Source organism: Magnolia sinica, chromosome 2 (genome assembly GCF_029962835.1).
Source record: "Magnolia sinica isolate HGM2019 chromosome 2, MsV1, whole genome shotgun sequence".
In the NCBI taxonomy this organism is placed as follows: domain Eukaryota; kingdom Viridiplantae; phylum Streptophyta; class Magnoliopsida; order Magnoliales; family Magnoliaceae; genus Magnolia; species Magnolia sinica.
This window is the reverse complement of record NC_080574.1, coordinates 14573660-14597772: the sequence shown is the minus strand read 5'-3', so window position 1 is coordinate 14597772 and position 24113 is coordinate 14573660. Positions and strand designations below refer to the sequence as shown.

At 40.3% G+C, this 24113-nt stretch overlaps 2 protein-coding genes across 5 annotated transcripts in view; both read right to left on the bottom strand.

Moving 5' to 3' along the window:
* The window catches only part of LOC131236116 (probable protein phosphatase 2C 12), a 30738-nt gene extending 18742 nt beyond the window's left edge, over positions 1-11996 (bottom strand). Inside the window, exons 1-3 of one of the 4 annotated variants that reach the window (XM_058233274.1) lie at positions 11730-11996; positions 11048-11366; positions 5436-5607 (exon numbers count right to left, since the gene is read on the bottom strand). In XM_058233274.1, coding sequence (XP_058089257.1) covers positions 5436-5607; positions 11048-11242 — 367 coding nt within the window. In that variant the 5' untranslated portion in view covers positions 11243-11366; positions 11730-11996. The remainder of the gene's footprint in view (positions 1-5435; positions 5608-11047; positions 11367-11729) is intronic. The other 3 variants (XM_058233269.1, XM_058233252.1, XM_058233259.1) reach the window with 3 other exon arrangements.
* A 6999-nt stretch (positions 11997-18995) lies between these two features.
* Positions 18996-22671, bottom strand: LOC131236103 (B3 domain-containing protein Os06g0194400-like). The gene is made up of 6 exons (XM_058233244.1): positions 22416-22671; positions 22186-22287; positions 21085-21116; positions 20813-20972; positions 20437-20643; positions 18996-19245 (listed from the first exon to the last, which is right to left on the bottom strand). The coding sequence occupies exons 1-6, from the start codon at positions 22545-22547 to the stop codon at positions 19129-19131; spliced, it is 750 nt and encodes a 249-aa protein (XP_058089227.1). The 5' UTR covers positions 22548-22671; the 3' UTR covers positions 18996-19128.
* Between the last annotated feature and the right edge of the window lie 1442 nt (positions 22672-24113).

Below are 24113 nucleotides of genomic sequence, written 5' to 3'. Positions count from 1 at the left end.
TCCCACTAGATCTACAGAGGCTGCAAGGTGACAATAGAAGGATCTGACTGAGAAAATTCCAGAGGTTGACAGCATCCAACGAATTGAATCCTCATTGGGTGAAGGAAAGAACTCCTAAAAGCGAGAAAGAAGAAGAGTAAACTCATGGATTTCAGGGTCAGACAGATTTCTTCTGAATAGAGGTAGACAAATTCCTCCATTCTCATTTTCTATAAACAATCTCCCACTGGAATATTTGGGTTTAGATTGACAGCAAAGGGGCCAGGAAAAGATTCAGACAGCATGGGTGGACCACACCAAAGATCCAACCAAAAACTAATTATGTGACCATTCCCCAAGGAGTAGGAGACCATGTCAAAGACAATAGGGGCCATCTTCGCTATACCTTTCCATATAAAGGACACTTGATAGAAAGAAGGCTCTTTAGTCCACCACCTGAGAGAAGAAGTGCTGTATTTTGCTGCCACTATCTGGGGCCACAGACTGTTCATCTCTATTCCCAAACCTCCAAATCCATTTACCTAGGAGAGTTTTATTGACAATCTCAAGGTTCCTAATATCCGCACCCCCTTTGTTGTAAGGAGTGCACACCTCCCTCTGGTTTAAAAAGGGGGATTTTCTGGAGTCACTACTCCCCTGCCACGGGAACTTTCGACGCAAATTGTCAAATTTGATGATAATGGATTTCAGGCACTGGAATAGGAATGAATAGTATATAGGCAAATTCGAGAGAGAGGCCTTGATCAAGTTAAGTCTGCCTCCCAGAGAAAAAACATTTAGTTTCCAAGTAGAGAGCTTCCTCTCCATCCTTTCTACAATTTTGTCCCACAGGAATATAGGAGGTTTTCCTACGCACAAAGGTAATCCCAGATAAATGGTGGGGAGACAACCCACCTTACGGTCAACGAGATCAGCAAGAGAATTACAAGCCTCCAAAGGTAGATTAATCCCGTAGATTACACTTTTAGAAAGATTTGACCTTCAAACCTGAAACTACCTCAAACCAACATATTGTCATACTCAAGAAAGTTGCCATATTCTCGTCTGCCTCACAAAACAACAACGTGTCATCAACAAACTAAAGATGGCAGATGCATAATGTGAAATTTCTAATTGAGAACCCCTTGAATACGCCCACTTCTTGGCCCCTAATCAACATACCACTAAGAGCATCAATCACAAGAACGAAAAGAAAAGGGGACGGGGGGTCACCCTGTCGAAGACCTCTAGTGGCTCTAAAATAGCTAAAAGGGGAGCCATTAATCAATACTGAGCGTTGCGATCAGTAGCCCACGAGACATCATCTTCGGTGCTCCTTCATTCATGGCAAATTGATCTTGCAGAACCTAGTGAGAGACAACACCCCTTTCCCCTCTTCCATACGACATCTTCTCCCAAAATCTTAATTTCCATAGCTTCTTGCCCTACTAGAACCTTCACTGATTTGGGAATCTCTGACGTTCTTCTTACTTTGATGAGCAACTTGGCAAAGTAGATTTCCTCCCGTTGTTTGGTTGCTCAATGAACCTGTAGCACCTCACCCACACAAGATCCTAAAGATAGGAAAAAATCTTCAAACCAAAGTTCTAGAGGTATCTCAAGGAAGATAAACTAGGCATCCTCTGTTCCAAGCCTAGACCGGTCTAACCATCTCCAAATCCCCTTAACAGGACTCACACTATTCTGATTACCAATGGAAATAATACTATCATATCAAAGAAGGGGCTTAGAGAAACCCAAACTGCTTCCGAAGACAAATATCGGAAAATGCAATCTTCATGGCTAAGAGAACAATAGAACTGAAACCAGAAAGATAAGTCCTGAAGGGAAAAGCCCTGACCCACCCTATTCTAATTACTAATGAAAATAATAACATCAATATCGGAGAAGGAACTTAGAGAAACCCAAACTGCTTCCGAAGACATATATCGGAAAATACAATATTCATGGCTAAGAGAACAGTAGAACTGAAACCAAAAGGATAGGTCCTAAAGGGAAAAGCCCTAACACAGGCTAACCACCACTAACCATTGGAGATTTTCTTTGGCCTTAGTCATGACGGATTTTGACATGGTAATTATCGATTGATTCCCTGCTTTGAACGGTGTAACTTGAATGGGGGGTCAGACTAGAGTAAGTGGAGGAGGAGAGGAGGGGGCGATAACAGATGCAGGGTGAGGGGAGGATTCCAAAGGAGGAGGAGGAGGAGGAAGAAAGGGCTCAACCGGCGATCCAAGGGGAATAGGGAAAGTTGGGGATCGGGGTGGCAATGATGAGCCCAAGGCCCCTAGAGGAGCGGAGGGTAACTCCATCCCTTGTAATGCCTCTTTGAATGATTTTGCAGGTCCTGCAACAGGGATCTTTCCTTTAGTCCTAATTGGGGTTGGAGGTGGAAGGGATTGGGAAGCAAAGTGGACTATGGGAGGAGGACGAGGCACAATTTCCATCGTTGTCTTCTCAGAGTTCACTCTATCGAGCCCGAAATGAGCAATGTTCACCCAGAATTCTTTACTATAGAATCCCCCCCGTTCCACAACTCTTTTCAATTCCTCATTTGAATTCATCCTAACAAACGCAAAGCCACTGATAGATGCAAAGCCTCTTTCCTTCGGTATAACCACCTCTCTGACCTCCCCAAACCTCCCAAAGACTCGCCGAAAGTGAATCTCCATCCATTCTTCAGGAAAACTATCAACGTATAAGGTCGGAAATTGGCGAAGGGGGTTGAAAGCAGGCACTTAGGACGATGACGATTTTTTTATTTTTTATTTTTTGTATCAACCTTGACCCAGTCACTTGAATCTTCCAGATTCGTAACCTCCTGGATACCTCTAGATCTATGGGAGAGTTGTTGTTGATGATTACCCCTTTTGGATTCCCTTCTTTTGATAACACCATAATCTTTAATGAAGTCCCCATCTAAGCTAAGGATGTCGTTCGGGAAGGAAGATCGACTGTGCGCCCTAGATGATTTGCTTCCGTACCTCTGGGACCGGGAGGAACCGGAGGGTGCAAACACTTTGGAGGAATCCCAATGGCAAGACCTCTAGATTCGAGTTGAAACTATTCAAGTGAGTCACCTCCTACAACTTTTCATAGTGTGGTCTTGGTTTTGTTTAGATTATTTCAAATTATTCGTTGACAATCATGTTTTCGATTCTTCTTCCTATGATAATATTGAAATTCATAATTGTGTTGGTTTTTCTAGTTTTTGAGCATATTATTAATTGCTAGAAAATTGTGGGATTATTATTCAAATTTGAGTACATTCTAAAAAGGGTTGCAAATTGTGACAATCTTGAGGTTTTACGATGCGTAATTGGGCTTATTGGAAAAATCGTGGTTATAATTGATATTGGGAATCTGGGATGCCTCAGAAAGGCTGGAAGGTTGCTCTATGGCTTGCTCGGTGAGAAATAGAGATAGAGCGACTTCTTTCCGATCTTACCCTCAATTTTTTCCTCTCCTCTGGATTGTCGACGCAATCTCAATGTTTCTCACTCATCTCAAACTATTTTGCAATCATAGAACTACGAGAATCAGCCCAACTCGCCCTTGACTGGAAACTGTTCCTATGCATCGGCCAGCATCAATTCCCCTAGCTTTGAAATAATTTGGCCTTGACTGGAAACTGTTTAATGGTGTTGACAGATTAATCTCAGAACAGGAGAAACAGAAGGATACAGTAAAGATCCCAATAATCAACCCTCAGAAGAAGTGTTGACAGATTGCTTTAATGTGACCTATCACTCTAATGGTTTGATAAGAGTCATTTCATCAGAAAATATATGGCTTATTAGCTTCTAATTATAAATCCAGTATCAAGCTGTTGAATGGTTATGACGGGAATACTTTTGAACTTTAAAAAATATTCTGATGACAAAGATGATGCAATGAATTACTAAGCAAGATCCCACCAGAAACAGAGCCTCCTATGATGCCATTAGTGTATTGCTTGAGTCAATGAATTTTAAGGCCTAGGAATGCACAGCTTCAAAGCAGTTAGATGAAGCACACATTTCATTAGTTGACTATGCTCACCCTTGAAATACATGCATACTGGTGAAGTATATAATGAAGAGAAAAACAATCAAGTCGCAGAGATTACATGGCATTCAACAATTGTTCCACCGATCAAAATTCTAATAAATGTCTCCAAACTAATTTCTACATAAACAATCCAGGGAATAATGCATAGGAATCATGACGGGTAGTGGTTCCTAGAGCAGCAAAGCCAGCCTATGATTAGCAAGACTCCCATCATTCTTGAACCTTGACATTTAGGGGGCGTTTGGATCACAAGTTACTTTAGAAAAGCTACTTATGCCATAAGTAGCTTATCTTGGTTTCTACTTAATAAATGAATAAGTACCCTAAACCCTAAACAACATACTTATCATCCAAAAAGTAGAAAAGCATATTTGGTTTCCAACATTATATGTAATTATCCCGAAAGTCTATTTGGTCCCCCTCGCATCTACCATCCATCATGTGGGGCCATCCTTTGATGTGGATTGTTCATTGTGTGGGCCCCACCTTTGATGTGGGGCATCCATCATGCAGGGCCCACCTTGGTTGTGGGCCATTCATCATTAAGGGCTGACCTTTAATGTGCACAATTCATTAGATAGGGCCCACCTTTGATGTTAGTCATCCATCATGTGGGGCCCATCTTCAATATCCACGGCTCATCATGTGGAGCCCACCTTTGATGTGGACAATCCATCATGTGGGCCCACCTCCGATGTGGGCCATCCATCATGTGGGACCCGCCTTGGATATGGGTCACTCATCATTAGGCCGATCTTTGGTGTGAACAGTCTAGCGTGTGGGGCCCACCTTGATGTGGATCATGCATCATGTGGGGCCCACCATTATTAATTGCCCATCATGTGGAGCCCACCTTTGATCTGGGTTGCCCATCATGCAGGGCTCGCCATGGATGTGGGCCATTCATCATTGGGGAAGACCTTTGATGTGGATCGTCCATCATGTGGGGCCATCTCAATATGGCCATGGGCCATCATCATGTGGGGCCCACTAGATCATCTACCCGTTCATTGGATGATTTTCCAATCTCATAAACTTGGAAGGAATTCGTGGCCACAGAAAGTATATTGCTTTAAATAATTTCCTAAGTTGATGTGTCGCCAATGAAAATGAAGGAAATAAGTTACTTTTGGAAGTTGAAAAACGATAAAAAATAACTTATAAAAATAAGTTACTTTTTCTAAAAAGCTACTTATTTAAGTTTAATAACCAAACAAACTTATTTAAGAAAAGTAATTATCTTACGTAAGTTCAAAAAACTACTTATTTGTTAGTATCCAAACGGGCCCTTAGTGGCACCAACGATAAATCTTTAGCATGGAATTAGAGACAAAATCAGCATTATACATATGCATAACGTATTGTCCTTAATACTCCATTCGTACCTTTATCTTTTAGATCTTTATCAGTTTTGACGAACCCTGCAACCAAAGCCCTTGGCAAGGCAGCTAGCCAATCGTCCCTGCTAAGATCTGAAGGAATAGCAGCCAAAATATTGTTTAAGAGATTCTCCTTAGAGTATATAGCAGCTGCAGATCCATTGTGTCCGTCAAATAGCTGCAAAAAACAAAGTACAGTAATTCAAGCAACCTGAATAAAACCGCAGAAATAATATGAATGGTGTCTTTAGAATAGGTGGCCAGAAGATGTTGAGCATGTCTGAGATGGATTGCCACCCAAATTCTAGGTATTAAAGAGATTTATTGAATTGTTCGTATCCTCTATACATAAATGTATGAGCTGGAAATCTAGAAAACAAGTATTACAACAATTTACTATTTGAGTTCCAAACCATCAAAGCTACAAATTATAATGGTTTAAACTTTGCTGTAGGGGATCTGATGCAGGACCGATGCATGAACCAAATAACATGTGAGATCAAGTAGCCGAACTAAGATATTTAACCAAAAAAGCTATACACATCGCTATAATCATCACAAATATCATGAAAATTAAAAGAACATTATGCATAATCCTAACCTAAGCTACCAACATCGTATTACAAAATCATTAAATAAAGAGAAACTAGAATCTAATGGATGTAGGGATATCCAATTAGCATAGGGTATAATCTATTTCAAAATAGAAAACCTAATACAACCTAAGTAGGGTTTGAGTAATTTGGGAAAGTAGGAAAATTAGGAATTTTAGGTTTAGGGTTAGGGTTTCGGGTATGGAAGAAAAGGGTTTTGATATAAATTTTTTTTTAAAAAATGGTTTTGATATAATGATGATGAGAAACCAAAAAGGGGCTAGGTGGGATTCACACGTGTGGCCGTACGGCCACATGTGTGACGTGGGGTGGATGGATTTAGGTCGGTTAGGGTTTGGATTATGGATGGGTATGAGAAAGTTGGGTTTGGGAGAAGACGTAAATCTAGGATGGGAGAATGAAGAACCTGAAGAAAATACCTGCATGAGAGAGAAAAGAGAAGGTATGGGGATAGATGGAGACCTCGCACCAATCTCCCTTCCAAATTACACAGAAGTATCTTCAAATCGCATGAAGATGGAAGAAGAAAGCAAAAGCTTTTTTTTAAAAATCACAAAATCCAATGAGGGAGAGGTTCACACGCCCACCTTCTTTTATAGCTTCAAGAAAGTTTAAAAATTACAATAAACACCTTGTTAATTTGACAAAAATAGCCCTAATCTAACTAAAATCAAATAGAAACACTCCTAATGGTGTCTAAACATAACATAAACAAAGTCCTATAAGATGATAAAATCTAAGAAAACTAGTGTAGACGATCCATGATAAATGGCCCGATCATGTGATCCGACAGCCCGATCATCACGTCCCTTCAATCCAACGGTCTGGATCACTCTATAAAGTAGCCCATGTGCATCTTCCCAGTGTGGGGTCTTCCAGATGCTCGCATATGCACATGTCGTCTTCAGCACGATCACGGGCACTCGCCTAGCCACATGGAAATTGGTGCGGCCCGCCTCCTCCACTGATATGTACCTAAGGGTGTACGTGACGTGATGTCCTCATTAGGATCGCTCTAGGGTGCATTTTTGGGAAGATGTTTGGTGTGGAAGTGCCCGTCTAAGGGATTTGTTCCCCTCCATTGTGAATCTTTCCACACGTGTTGACATCTTTGTAGCTAGCTGCTTTTCCTTTCAAGATAGAGGGGAGTTTGGCTTCCCCCTTGCAGAAGAAACCTTTCTGACACAAAATTAGGTGACTTTCTGTCTCTCCTTTCTTTCTTATAGGGGATCGTGCCTATTCAAGGTGAAAAGGATTCTCTATTCTAGACTCATTCTAGGAACAGAGTGTTCTCAGTTCGGTCTCTTTACACGATCCTGTCTACTCCTTGTTCAGCTGCAGATTACAGTCACATTTCCTATGTCTAGTCTTATGTAGCTCCTCCTAAAGTTGTTGCTTTCACCTGGGTTGCTGGGCGTAATAGGATCCTTACCATTGACAACCTCTGTAAAAGATCCTTCATCTTTCTAAATGGATGCCCAAAGTGTCTTTGTGCGGAGGAATATGTCGACCACCTGTTTATTCATTGCTCTCTCTCGCATAGTGTGGTCTAGTATTCTTAGGTTAGCCGGAGTTAGTTGGGTGATGCCCTCTATGGTCGAAGCTCTCTTTCAATCCTGGCATGCTTCCAACGACAATCTCTTCGAAAGGAAGAAATGGAGAATAGCCTTGCTGGCGATATTTTGGGCATTGTGGCTAGAGAGAAACAATCATTGCTTCTATAAGGTGGGGGCTTGGCTGCTGGTGTTTCCAGCAAGGTTGCGTTGGATGTCAGGGAGCGGGTTCCCTGACAGGTAGGTCTTAGGTTCTAGTTTCTTTTCTCTTTTGGCTTGTTTTGTTTTTCCTTTGTTTGTCATGTTGTTCTCCTTGGCCTTTGGCTTTAATAAATTTCATCTTTAAAGAAAAAGAAAACTACAAATCATAATTTAGGAAATCATTCAACAATTTTTTTTTTTTTTTTTGAAAGATATTGAATTTATTTAGGCCGAAAGGCCAAAAAAGTTAAGCATACAAAAAAGACGGAGAAAAGGAAATAACCAGAAAAAAGAAAATACAACTGAACATAAAAGAAAGAAAGAAAATAAAAATACAACCAAGTCACTTAAAGCGCCTAATCCTTTCAACATTGATTGACGTCACTAATAACGTCTAGAGACAAACAACTCCTGCTCTAGAAGCAATGGTCATTCCTCTCGCCTTAAAGAGACCAAATAACCGCAAGCAAGGTAATTCTCCATCTAGAAGATTTCTTGCTTCTGGGCCCTCCCCCATGCTAGGATTGATATAGATCAGCAATGGAATTAGGCATCACCTATGAGACACTAAACTTCAACAGGACACTAGCTACATGTAAATTTTTATTTTTTTTTAAGTTCTAAAATGTGAAATAAGCAACTTTATTTCAACATCTTGAGAATTCTATTATTTGCATCAATTGCCTCAAAGGTCTAAAACAGACTCAATTGTGAATCAGTCGCCGCGTAACTTAGCATGTGCATTAGTGCATATGACCTTTTAATGCAGCAATAATAGATGGGTCTTTTACTTTTTTTAGCGATAAAAATAACAGTAAGTATGACATAAAAAAAGTATCATCATGGATAGCTACTGATGAGGACATCCGAGCACCATACTAGAGGAGGGCTAATCCAGTCCCATTATGCCTAGAAGGTCATTACATGGGGCCCACTTAGCCGAAATCACATTCTTAGCCATGTTGAAGACCCCACGTGCATGTTCATGTATCTTTGAAGACCCTATACTGGGAAGATGCACGTGAGCTGCATATAGGAGCTTGATGGACACATTAGACTGTTAGATTGGGTGGACACGATGATTGGACTGTTGGATCATCATCGGACATCTTGATCATGGACCCCCATAGGCCACGAATAATTTAGTTGTTTAGATTGTTTACATGCTTCGTTATTTTTAGTATACTTTATATTTGTGTTGAGATTAAGGAGTTAAGAACAACTTTTAATTTATTAAGCATCTTTATGTTGAGAATCTTATCTGAGAGCGTCTTTTTGTAAAGGTCTTTTATGAGACTATAAAAGAGAAAGATGGGTGTGTGAAGCCCCTTAATGCCATTATTAAAATAATTTTAAAAAGCTGTGTTTTCTCTTCTTCATGTGGTTTGAAGAACACTCCATGTGATTTGGAGCTTGGGTGTGGTGTGATTCCATTCCCCATTCAACGGAGGTATGAGGCTTCCATCTATCTTCCTTTTCTCTTCCTTTTTATCCAAAAGATGTATTTTCCTCAAAACTTCATCTCTCTTCTTCACTTCCTATCGAAGACCATCCAAATCACCTTTTTCTTCAACTTTTCATCATCCAACTTCAACCCCAACCGAAATCAACTATTGAAGACCTAACGACCCACAAGTGCGAGCCCCTAGGGCCTAGGCTGACCGTATGGACAACCACTCAATCATTTGATTTCCCCTTACTTCCCCCATCAAAACCCCTTGATTCCTCATTCATAACCCTACCCTAAACCCTAGATCCCCAATTTTCTATTTTTCCCAATTTTTAAAACCCTAATTCAAAAATCCCTAATTCTCATGAGCCCTAATTTTCCAAATTTCAGATTTTTCCCCTCCTAACCCTAATAATAAAACCTACAAATCTATCCCTTGAGTACGGAACGTGCCTATGCTAAATTGAAAGTTCTATCCTTCCATCGAGCCTGGTTTTAATTGATTTATGTGATTTCTTAGCATGCGGGCATGTGACTTATGTTAAATCAGATTTTATTTCCTATCCTTGACTCTTAATTACTTGGTGGGTTAGCATCTTTTGTTAATTGAATTACTTTATGAATTTTTTCATAATCTCCACATTAAATCATGAGTCTTGCATCAGCTACTCAGAAAAATCAACTCAACAAAGATCATGGTTTGGGGAATCAATGCTAATCAATGTTCTTTCAAAAGATTACAGACTTCATTGAATGAGAGAGAAGTTGCATGTGAATCAAATATCTGCGTGCCTCTACACCTGCAAAACCACAATCAGGATGTGGACCCACTAACATAGTGCTCTAGTGATTTTTTCCTTAAATGCAATTACATGGCTCAAAAGGGATACTCCTGCATCTTTATAGTTGACCTTCAAACAAACAAAGTCTCATTCTGTTGTCTTGCTTCAAATGTTAACTCTGGATAGCTGGGCATTATATGCTTTTATTTGCAAACACTTTCAAGACTCTACACTGATATGCATCTTTTCCTCTTTTAACAAATTTTGTTCTCAATTGACCAAAAAAAAAAAAAGAGATGGTTTTTGATTTGGTGGTTTCCCCTCTAACACGCCAAACATCCCAACGAAGTTATAAAGGACCATTAGCACATAACACTTGTATGTACTGTCATATCCCAATGAAAACATAAATTGCATCTATAATAGCACAGGAATAAGCACATAAAATTTGAAAATGAAAAAAAAAAAAATCCCCATACAAACCTACGAAGGGGTAGTTTGGCCACGTGGATTCGGAAGGATTTGTGAGGATTTGCCATTTTTTAGGCCTTTGGTAGCTAGGAATTGGAGGGATTTGGTTTGAATTTGAGAGGAATCCAAATCCTACAAAAAGAGCTCCCTTTGAATTCCCAACTCAAAGCTCTGATTTCAAATCCACTCAATTCCTTAATAACTAAAATCCAATCCATTCCACGGGAGTTCAAAATCCGTGCTACCAAACGAGCCCTAAATGGTAATTTCATGTGGTTGTGTTTGGATGCACAAGTGATAATTCAGTTCAATCAAGAGGAAATGACAAAAAATGACGATGTCACATAGCATCGATGATGACGAACTATCCCCCAAGTTGAAGTTACATCCCTTTCAAGTCCAACTTAAAAGTAACATAATTGCACTTAAATACGATATGGCGCATCCAAATGCATCCCAAATTTCACGAAACAGAAATTACATGATGATCATGCAACTACAACCACAAGCCCCCCCCCCCCAAAAAAAAAAAAAAAAAAAGATTTACCCCAAAGACGGAGAATGTAGTAGCCCCGTCATCTGGTACCCTCTGGCATTCAGTCTTCAACAATGTGAAGTCCTCGCCTTTCTTGCTCTGGTTAGCCTGGCCATGAGAGATGTCTGGATTCTCAATCTTCTCGATTGTTGACTCTCGCTTCAGCAGCACTCCCAGAGGGACCATCCGGTCAGTCTTCGACGACATTGTTCTCCCTATTCCCAGCAAAATTCCCTATTCACAATAGCGTCTGCCTCTAAACATCCAAGCCCAATGCAACCGAAGACGGAACCATGATCAGAAATCGCAAGAAATCAAAGTCAACAGATCCCTGTAATAATTTCAAAACCAGAAAGAAAAAAAAAAACTGAATTCATCAGCATTCTCTGCATACAGTTCGACGCAAATTCACACAGCAATTCACGATAAAAAGAAAAAAAAAACTGAAAGAAATGGAGACAGCTTGCTGGATTCGAATCACGTGAATTTCTAATATAAAAAACAAAAAAATAAAATAAAATAATAACGATTGAGATGAGATCCGAATCGAGAGACGGCCGAGAAAGTGAATCGGCCTAGGAATTCCTCTCAATTGCATCAATGCAGGTAGAAAGCAAGATCAATGAGCGAAGAATGCCCGAAAAAAAAAAAATCAAGAAATTGAGAGAGGAGAGGGAATGTCCGAATAGCTTACAGGAGGAACGAGAGATTTGGGGGTGGTGATTCGGAGCCGTAATGGTGGAAGAGAGGGAAGAGAGAGAGAATGGGGTTTGTGCAGCACTCAAGAGGCGGGAATCCCGGCGCCCCGGAGGAAGAAATTCCATTTCTGAGGGAGAGAGAGAGAGAGAGAGGTCAGAGAAAAGCGCGGAATAGAAGCTCGGCCTTCCCCTCTCTCTTTTTCTTGCCATGTGCTGACATGTCAACAGCGCACCGTCGCAATGCCGGATTTTAGCGTGCGCCTCGGGCCCAGATGTTTCCTCCTTTAAATGGAGTGCGTCGAGCTAACTTGCGCCTATGGGGTGATGGGATTACAACGGCGCTTACTCCACCCTGGTCGGTCCATCTACAGGCTGGCGGATCGCATAATCCGACGCGCATTACGTGCGACACATCAGAGAGAGTACGAATGGAATCGGATTGGTACTCCCCTGCCACCTGCCAATCGCTGGTGGTCGGTGCTCTGTGGGCCCCGCCCTAATGTGTATGTTTAATCCATGCGGTCCATATATTTTTATAGATCATTTTATGGTATTAGACCAAAAATTAGGGATATCCCAATCTCAAGTTTACCACATTACAGGAAACAGTGTTGAATTAACGTTTACCATTAAAAACTTTTTGGGGGCATAAAAGTTTTGGATCAAGCTGATCTTTGTTTTTTCCCTTCGTCTGGGTCTGTATGACCTAATCAACAGATTGGATGTCAAATAAATAGTACAGTGGGCCTTAGGAGGATTTTAATGGTAGATATCCAATCGCTATTGTTTTCCTTTGGTGTGGTCCACCTGAGATTTATATCCCTCTAATTTCTGGGATCAAACCCTAAAATGGCCTGTAAAAATAGATGAACTGAATGAATGAAACACATACATCATGGTGGGGTCCACAAAGCACCGACCATCAGCCACCGTCATGGTGGCAGGGGGAATAGCCAATCCGTTTTCACTGGGAAAGCCTTTAGCAGAAAGTTCCTGCACTGGGGACCCAGGTGGGGCCATTGTGATGTTTGTTAGAAATCCTTTTGGTCCATTCCGTGAGTTCATTTTAGGACATGAAATATTCATAGGCCAAGGAAGTTTTGAATCATGTTAATATTTATGTTTTCAGTTCATCTCGGTAGGATTGACCTGGGCTCTACACGAGCTTGGTTAGCTTGTTCCACTCGTCTCAAAAAAGCTTGATTCTACTCGTTTGAAATTGATTTTGAGTCGAGTTAAGCTGAATTTTTGAAGTCAAAAAAATTCTAAGCCGAATTCAAGCTTGCTCGAGCTTGACTCAGCTTTGATTGAACCTAGGTCAAATTGGACTCGGATTGAACCAATTTGGTGACTCAATTACTTTGGTATTGATGTTGCTCACCAACTATTTGATGAAATGACCCAATCAAGTGTCGGTTGGTGGCAAGGAAGGTATGTATGTGAAACAAATACCTCCTTTTCTTGATTTTGATGTTGCTTGAGAGGTGTTTGATAGAATATCTTAAAAAACTACTGTTGCTGTTTTACAAGCAGTGAGAATTTGAGATGCAATTCATGTGTTCGTGAAAATGCTGCAGAGGCGAACTCAGCTCAATCTTGGCTTGAACTGGTCCGAGCTACTAATCGAACCGAGCTAAGTTGGCCAATCAGGCTTGAGAACCGAGTCGAGCCGAGTTTGAGCTGCGGTTGACAAGTGGCTGAGCCGAGTCAAGCTGTACTAAGCTCGACTCGGTTCGACTCATGTACACCTATAGGAATGACATTATTAACACTCACGAACCCAAGGAGGTTTCAACAATAGGAATTTTCCAATTTCCCTAACCACCTATTCCTTTAGTGCGGTCTACTTGAGTCTTGGATCCTGCTCAATTTTAATCTCATGTTCTAAAATGAGCTCAAAAAACTGATGGATGGAGTGGATTCCTGACCAGAATCACGGTGGCCCCACCTAAGTTTATGGTGCAAGAACTTCAAGGATGGTGGGTGAGACCCACTGAGATGTTAGTTAGAAATCCAATCTGTTCATCTGCTTTAAGAGCTCATTTTAGGACCTTTATTTTTGAATAAATGATGTATACAAAACTTAAGTAGACCACACAAAAGGAAACAATGGGGGATTGAGTGTGAATGGTTGAAGCATTCTTATTACTATAAAAGTATTGTATCAGGCTATATTTTTGTTGTTTTCGCTTCATTACACGTCTTGGGTAGCATATAAACATCAAGTTAGAGCTTAGGAAGGTTTCAACTGCAGTAATTTTTTTCCCCAATTTCCTTCCTCGGGTGACCCATTTTAGTTTCGGTAGAATTCTCTAAAATTAGCTTTCAAAACGGATGGACAGGTAAATTTCACACAAATATATTGGGTCTTGCCATGTGGGTGAGACCCTGACAGCGGGGCCACCTCGATGTCTGTGTTGTATTTCCACGCCGTCTATCAGTTTTTTCAGCTCATTTTAGTGCCTGTTGCCGAAAACGAAGCAGGTAAAAGTGTCAGGTGGATCACAAAGTAAAGATTAAATTCCCACCGTTAAAAACTTCTTTATTTTACAAAAGTTTCGGATCAAGCTGTTATTTGTGTTTTCCCTTTCATCCATGTCTACGTAACAAATAAACATTACGGTGTACACTGGGAAGTTTTTAACAACGGACATCCAATGACAACGGTTTCCTGTGGCATGTTTCACCTGAGATTTACATCTACTTAAGTTTTGGCACCATGCCCTAAAATGAGCCAGCAAAACTGATGAGCGGCTTGGATATAGAACGTATTCATTGACGTGGGCCCCATGGTCAGGGGTCTCACCCACATAGCTGGAGCCGGGCGGCAGCTAATCGCTTCCACGGCAGGAAGTTCGGCGGTCAGAAGCTAGGTGGGGCCCACCGTGATGTTTTTGAGAAATCCAACCGTTCATCTGTTTTTACACATTATTTTAAGAGATGAGACAAAAAATTAGGGACATCCAAGACTTAAACAGGCCACATAATAGGAAAGAGTGAGAGAGACAAGACTATAGTTGAAACCTTTCCGGGGTCAAGTGGTCAACCATAATATTTACAGGCCATCCAAACTTTCGTAAGTTCATTCCTACTTAGATAAACTAAAAGCACAAAAACATTAGCCAGATCTAAACCTGACGTGGATCTATCCAAAACTTTTGTAGCCCTACACATGTTTCAAGGGCGGGCGTTCAATCTCACTGCTTCGTGTTGAAGGGCCCACTTGAGCTGTAGATCGCGTAAAGGTGGCAAAAACGGATGGACGGGACTTGATTTTCCACAAACATCATGGTGGCCCCATCTAGCTTCGGACCGCAGGCAATCCACGCACAAAAGTGGGCCACACCTAATGAGACAGGAAACACGTTCATTCTCATGGTTCTGAAACAGAGGACGACATGCCAACATTCACCATGTTCCATTGGATTCCTAACTTTTATTCCTTTCCGTTAATTACGAGATCGGTACTGAAAAATCGCGTCAATTAGACCACTCCACCCGGGATCGGGTCTAATTGAGTTGATCCAGTGGGCCTCACCCCGGAGGTGCCATAGCCAACCAAATAATGGCATCACTTATACAATCATAACCGTCCAATTTGTGGCATTCAAATCGATTGTTTGAAACCAAAAAAAAAAAAAAGAACAAAAAAAGAAAAAAGGGAGCATCGATCCACTTTCAGACCCAATCAAGCGGTTGGGATCAATTGATTGGGGCAAGTTCTTGGTTATGAAATCTCTGCCACAGGGCCCACCAGATGAATGCCTCTGATCACGAGACCAAATGAAAGATCGAAACCAATCTCAAGCCTAAAAATCACGACCGTGAAATGAACCTAGAAGCTGATTAGAGGATCTTCCCCTTGTATAGGTTGCTGATGTGGTAAAACCTTTTTGTTTTTTTCATCGGGTTGGCATCATATGATGAATGGCCCAGATACCCAAAGAGACACCGACGGTCCTGTAAGGGGCTCTTTGAGGTCTACTGTGATGTATATGCTTAATCTATACCGTCCATCCATTTTTACAGGTCATTTTAGAGTGTGAACAAAAAAAAAGGCATATCAAAGGATCAAGTGGACCATACCAAAGGAAGCAGGGGGGACTAAAACTTACCGTTGAAAACTTCATCCAGGCCTATGTGACCTTATGAAACAGGTTGGATGACAAATAAACATCACGGTGGTCCACTTGAGCCTTCGACATGCCTACAAAAAATGAAAAGGCTGATGCTCTGAAATGATATGTCAAAAATAGATATAAATCGTGGATAAAACATATACACCACAGTGGGCCCACAGATCCCCTGAAAAGACCGTCCGTCTCTAGCTAGTTCCTCTGTGAGGGTAAAACCCAATCCGCGACCCTTTCCACGAAATTGATGGGGCCCACCAGATGAATACCTCTGATCATGATGCCAAGTCACGAGTGAGATTGGGTTATTGTATGAGTCAGTGTCTCTCAAGAAGGGCCATTGCCCAAAAATCACAACAGTTGATTAGACGATTTTTTCTGTAGAATCTTAACCGTTGGTTGGACCTCTTTTGTCTTTCCCTTAACAATCGAGTTCTATTCATTAGATAACCTTCAATCATCAATTAAAATCATTCTATTGGTGTCATTTTTCTAGGAATGGCCCGGATGATAAGGTCCAGATCCTTCACATGTATAAAAATAGTGCTTGGTAGCTCGGATGCAAGCATCCGTTTGCGAACAGCTACGTTGACGAAAAAGCCTGGCAGAAGCTGTACACGTTCTGATGGGAAACAGATTGGCTACTCCCCCTGACACCAGCCAATGGCTGATGGTCGGTGCTCCGTGGGCCCCACCATGATGTATGTGTTTCATCCATGCCGTCCATCTATTTTTACAGATCATTTTACGGTATGAAACGAAAAATGAGATATATATAAATCTTATGTGGACCACATTACATGAAACAGTGTTGAATGAACGTTGACCATTAAAAAACATTTTGGGGCCATAAAAGTTTTGGATCAAGCTGATTTTTGTTTTTTCCCTTCATCTGGGCCTGTATGACCTAATCAACATATTGGATGTCAAATAAACAGTACAGTGGGCTTTAGGAGGATTTTAACGGTGGATATCCAATCACTATTGTTTTCATGTGGTGTGGTCGACCTGAGATTTATATGCCACTCATTTTTGGGATCAAGCCATAAAATGATCTGTAAAAATGGATGAACGGAATGGATGAAACACATACATCATGACGGGGCCCAAAGAGCACCGACCACCAGCCACGGGGCTGGTGTCAGGGGGAGTAGCCAATCCGTTTCCGTTCTGATGACAGTTCATAAATTAATTTCTCCTGCAAAGTGCCATGGCACTTTTAGAAATTACATGGAAATTGCACAAGTGCCGTACAAGTATTCAAATTTAACTCTCCAAACTATGGGTCCCATTTTATTGAATTATTAAAAAAAGAAAAATATCTAAGGTACTATTTCAACAAACAAGTGTCCACCAATCAGATGTTAGTAAATTGTTTAATCAGTTCGAATTTGGGAACGTGACTTATCAACAGTGGCTTCTACAAATTAACTCGTTTAATTTGAGTTAATGTAGCCTACATGTGTACAATTCCTGAGTGCCTGCATATCTACTGTCAAACTCTACCGAGTATGAAACAACTCCGTGTGTCAAACTCTACCCAGTATCAAACAACTCCCTGTGTAAAAATGCAGTTTCTGAAAACTTATTTTGTCTGTAAAAACTGACAGATCGGACTGCAATCTGCTGCTTCTCCTTCCTGTTAGTGAGCTGAACTAGTATTAAACCGAAGCAAGATGACTACAAACAGGTGCGGAGATTCATAGTAGGAAATTTAAAAAAAAAAAAAAGGTGAGGAACTATGGATCCATTCCAAAATTGGGGAAAAAAGAAGAAAAGGAAATATCCTGGGCATCACAGACCAGTATTAGAGTTGCATTTATCAACCAACATAAAGGACTATCTTCTTTAGGGATCAAGTACTGCTAACGCCATAACAAAATGACTGCCGGTGACAAAATTACGTACAGATAACAATGATGCATTTCCTAGAAAACTGTAGCATAGATAAATTGCAAGCAACAATAATGAACAAAACTGAGCGTTGCTCCGGCTACCACAATCATCTGGTCAATAAAATTAGTTGCTGCTACCTTTTTTTACCTGCAAAGGAGACGATAGGGTTATTAAACTTGAAGATATTATGTAATGGATAACAATTTGAGGCATGGTGATAGTTGCATGATTTTCAGGGATATGATGTCCACATGCACGAAGCTACTTCCAAATAACAATTTGAGGCGTGGCGATAGTTGCATGATTCAGGGACATCAATGATGTCCACATGCACTTGGCTACTTCCAAATAATATCATATAGCAATGGTTCTTAGCTATTTCCAAATAATATCATATAGCAATGGTTCTTAGCTTCTCTTGTGAGTATGATCAATCTTAACATGAATTGCTTCTTCTTTTTTCACACATGCACTCACGCCCCCCCACACACACTCACACCACGGTGGGATTCCATCACAATGGATACTTGAACCCATGACCTTGTGTTGAAACTCTTGTGAGTCTACCACTGAGGCATGAGTAAGGACCCAAATTTTAACATGCATTGCTTTCATCTCCTATCCCGTATCTACATATGATGCTTGACAACATGAGAGGATTCAGGAGAAAGGGATGGGTTGCAGTTTCAAGCAAGACCAACTATGAAATTTTATATGTTTGTCTTACATTATTATAGTATTATTTCTTACTCCAATTATAGTTAATTGGAGCTTTGCAAAGCTTGCATGCATGTACAAGTCATCTAATGCACACCCGACCACATGGGCGCAAATTGCCCGTAGCCAGGGCCTGCCCGGATGTATGCATCATATCTACTCTATTCATCTGTTTCGCCAGCTCATTTTAGGACATGGGCCAAAATATGAGGTATATACAAAGCTCAAGTGGATCAAACCCGAGGAAATAGTGGGAATTGAACTCCCACCATTGAGAACTTCTCGAGGACCACAAAAGTTTTGGGTCAAGCTGATATCTATCTTTCCCTTGCCCACTATGTTCCCATGCAGAGTTCCACCCGGCACGTGTGGGGGAGTGTTAAAGTCCCTTGATGTGTGAGTGTCCCTCCTCCCTTGCCCACTATGTTCCCATGCAGAGTTCCACCTGCACGTGCGGGTCCCTTGATGTGTGAGAGTGTCCCTCCTCCCTTGTCCACTATGTTCTCATGCAAAGTTCCACCCAGCACGTGCGTGGGAGTGTTAAAATTCCTTGATATACATTGATATACCGAGTGTTAAGGTCCCTTCATATACATTGATATGCCATCCTCTGATGGCTTGAGCTTTTAAAGCAAGTGGTTGTTTGACACTAATACCCATGAAAAGGGTGGCAAACGAGGCCATTGAAAGTACCTGCATTGATTCGTTTCGGACCAACATCCAAATCATCCTCAGATTCTAAACCGCTTGCCCTTATTATGAAGACCTAGAAGAAAGGGGGGAGGAGAATAAAAATAAGTAACAGCTCATGATAGACTCATTAATTCACAACCAAAGGCGGACTTATTAATTCACAACAAAAAGAGGACACGTTAATTCACAACAAAGGGATGTTGTTCCTTGATGACAAAAAAACAAAAATAAAAATACAGGAGCATCTCAAAAGAAAACCTAATGCAACCAAAAGTAGACTCATTAATTCACAACAAAGAGGGTACACACATTCTTTAAAAAAAAAAAAAAACATGAGCATTTAAAGAAATGATTGATAGAGAGCATTTGTGGTATACATAAATGGTCCGATGCACCCCTTAAAATGCAAAAGCTTCAAGTTTCGAGAGGGAACTTGTTGAGTATCTTCTATATCTACATAAACATAGCATTGTAACATAGAAGGTAGATTGAACAAAAACGTATATATAGCATTGTAATATAGAAGGTAGATTGAACAAAAACGAATATATTTGTATACTTGTAATTAATTTCGAAAAGCCACAAAGAACACACTTCAATAAGCAAGAGAATATCCAAGAAGTGGCATTCCATGCCACAAAAATGTTAATCTATGCTTCACTAACGAGCTTCTCGTAAAACCCGTATACTAACCAATGTCAATATTGTGAAATCAAATAAATTATTTTCTAAAGGAAGATCAAACATTGTTTACATTGTATAGCAGGTTGAGGGATATTGCTTATATTCCTATAAGCCCAAAAAGAGCATCATCGAATGATGAATGAAGAAAGGCAGTTTCATGGTTTGAAGACGAAACATTTACCAATAGGAAGACTATATAGAGAAGTGCTTGTGAGATGTAAAACTGAAGGAGTTGGAAGTCATTTGCATTTAACCATTCAATTGTCCTACTGCCGAACAAACCTATACATTTGTGGGTTTTTTTTGAAGTAATATGATTACAAATTGTTAATAGCTTCATGGAAAAGGGAATAGAATTTTTAGTTCTTTAAGGTGAATTTTAGCAGCCCTCATGTGCTCTCATAATTATGTCTAGCCGTTTTGTTTCAAAGAGGAATACATGTTAAATTGTCACCATATATATATATATATATATATATCAAAGATTAAGCATTTCAAGAAAGGTAACATTGAAGTTGGGGAAAAAAATATAACAAATGATAATAATAATAATTTGTTAGCAAGGGACCCAAACCATCACCTTAAATATCGTAGCCTTAACCAATTGGAAAACCAAAGCATCCCCATCAACCAAATCGTGAGCGAGAGAGAAACCTCTCCATCCACCGCTCAACCCGGTCTTCTGGGCCAGATATACTGTAGGGTACTCATCCCCATTTTCATCAACTAAAGTAACTGTAGCGTCGTGTCTTGGTAAGTTTAACTTAGAGAATTGCACAGGAAGCCCCTGTTGTCAAATCGATAAAAAATAAGTATCTCAAATACTTCACATGTAGGCCCATTTCATATGCTACATATGCAGACCCAATGCCCAAGAACCCATCATTGATACATGATTGGAAAACATTCATCTATTGATGTTGAAATCTTGTATTTTGATGAATGATAAAACTTACCAGCCAAAACCCACCAGTAACATGGGATTGGAGCATGGGCTTTACAAAGCTTGGAAATTCAGGCTCCAGATTTGATTGAACTTCATTTGCTTTCTCTATAGCATATGATCTAGCTTCATCTGAAGCATATACTCTATTGAGCAAAGACCTGCGCTTGTAGCTTTGATCAACTCCCAAAAGTAGCAGTTAGAAGAGGCAAAAACAACAATGCTGCCATAAGGCAAAGTTTATCCTATAAAAGCAGTCTATGAAATGTAAATGTGTCCACTAACCTTCTAGGCCTCTCCACATATTCAACCACTGCCTGCCCATACATCATGAGAATTGCATATCAGTTTAGTTACATTACTTTAATATGTAGAATCAACTTTCAATTCAATGGGACAATATCATCATATCCTAAAATATTTAAAATTTCGCCAAGACACATTCCGTAGAATGGTTTGCTAGATTCTAAGATGTGGTTTTTTACATGGAGCAATGCTTCGAGAGAGACTTGTATGTGGACAAGTTCACCTCCACATAAGCAGAACAAGCATCATTGGCATATGCTTGTTTGTGCATTTATGTTTGAAAGGAAGCATTTCTTTCAGAATATAGCTATCATGCATCTATTTTATAGGACTGTTTGGCACACGGAATTCGAGAAGGAGAGAACTTCTCCAAACCATATACGAAGTGGATACAAGTGTACACACACATTGTATTTATATGAAAGAAAAAAAGGCACATGGTTTGGGCACGTCTTGAGAATACACACATAAAATCAAGAAGCCATCAGTTCCTAGTTGTGGACAATCTATTCACATAAGCATTCTTAGGTGGACCCTTGTATCCATATGTTGCAGCCCGTATACAGAGGTGAGAACGGTCTATTCAAGCGTTCAATTGCTGTCCACTCGGCAATGACAATGTAAACACCAAATCTAATAATTTGAAAATTTCCACTGACAGATTAATCCAAATAGGGGATTCAAACCAATCATGGAGTTCAATATAATCTATCATATTCCTTTGGTTGTGGCAATGGGATGCATCTGTTAAATTACCAAAATGGGCAAACGGGCTGGTCCATCACTTCAGCTGAAGTGAAGCATGGAGTACCACTCATCTCCAACCATTGAGGTTGATTGCCACTTTGAGGGGACAAACTGTAATCCCATCTAGTCTCCAACTATTAGTATTTTCTTCTTTCAATTTGTTCATTTTACAGCAGTATTTCTGTCCATTTCTCTATTCATCATTTCCCTTTTTATATACACTTCATATAGAACATAGCCCTACGCTTTGTTTCAAGATCGCCAATTCCAATAACAATTGAAAACCATTCTTCAAGCTTCGAAGGATGAATAACCAAAAAAATAAAAACTCACTTCCTTATAAATCGGAGCTGGTTTGTTTGCGACACGAGACGATCTCCGAACTTTAACAAGACCCGCTTCTTTCCTAACCACCCGTGGCTTCCCCGACTTGACCTATCAGCGAACACAAAACAGGCAGTTAAAAAGAAAAAAAAAAAAACCCAGATATATCAAACACAATCCAATGAATCAAATACACGTAAAATGAGAATGAAGGGTGGGAGTGGAAAGAAGGGCCAAACAGGGGATGGCTTGGGAGAGGCATTTCGCAAAGTCTGAGAGAGCATAGTGAGATTGAGGTCTTCCATCCTTTTCTTGTTTTCTTCCAATCTCTGTCGACGGAAATCCTCATATGCCGGCTGACAGACCGCCATTGTCGAATGATCAAAGATCCAGTTCTTGGATTGGAGAGTCTGTGGTAGAGATCAAGTAGAAAAGCAGACAGGGAGGAGAAGGAGAAGGAGAATGGGGTAGAAGTAAAAAAAGGAGAGAGAGAAAAAGGTTTGAATTTTGAAAAAGGACTGCAAATTTGCTTTGGAGAGAGGGAAGAACCCAAAAATGGAAAAGAGATGCAGAGAGAGAGAGAGCAGGAAATGGTGTACATGCGTGTGCTGTATAAATTTGGCAGATATATTGTCAATCTGAACCGTGAAAATTGTGGGTCACGTTATATGTAGGGTTAGAATAGATTTTGGATTATTCTGGCTGTTTTGTTGGTGTTCATCGGAAGGATGGAAAAAATAAAAAACCATTGTCCATACTAACAAGTTTTATCTATTTATATTATATTCGGAAATTTTCCTATCAATACGACTCTGATATTGATTTAAATAAGTGGATCTATCATTTGGACGGTTTGGATTGGTCTGTATACACAAAATATATATAATAAATGTGTGCATGTGTATCAAAAGAAAAATCCTCCCGGAGTATCAATGTTTTCCCTGCCCAAAAAATGACCGTTTATATCCCATCTCAATAAAATAATGAGGAATGGGACAGCGAGCGTAAAATGAATTTAAATGAGAAAAACTTTGGTACTCTGGCAGAGACTTATGGATGATACTCACGCACATAGAAAATATTTAGAAATTGCATACCTAGAATTCAATCAACTTAAACCAAGCTGTCCAACTTATTGTTCTCAGCTTAGATGTATCATGAAAAAAATTTATTTATTTGATTATCTCCCTATCGGACATTTAATGGACGCTTAAAAACGAAAATAGCCAACGGTCTTGTTTCCACAATCACGTGTCCAGGAATCAGAGGCTAGGAATGTTCAACTAATATGATTTTTGGATTATAAATTTTAGAGAGGTTTCTCGAAAATTTAGTCTGTTGAACTTGAGTGAAAATATGGCACGTGTGCCATTTAGGAATGCGTGCTTATCAAGTGCCATATGCATCATGAGTATCAGATATTCCCCAAATCAAATGGAAGAGGATTTCCGGGCCCAAAGAGATGGATGTGACAAATCCACTCCGTCCATTTGTTTTGAAAGACCACAATATGGCCGAAATATACAGATCAGCCAGATCCAATATTCAGGTGGGTCACACCAATGAAACAGTGGGAACGAAAACATCCACCGTTGAAGCCTTCCAAGCTGAACATAATGTTTATATGCCATCCAAACCGTTCATAGGGTTATTACCACTCATAAAAACTGGAGGCACAAATATCATCCTGATACAAAACTTTCGTCACCCAGACGTTCAATCCAAACTGTTTCTTGTGGTATGATCCACCTGATGAACGGGTTGGATCCTGCAAAAGTTGTCTCTTTATGAATCGTTAGGGGCGAGTGCAGATCAGGTATAGACCGATCTTGTGGCTGTTTAGCACGCATAAGGCTAGCAATGGGCCGAGCCTGGCCCAGCAAAATCAAAATTTCAAATAGGCTTGGTCCAAAGGCCTGGCCCAACCAATTCGAAAT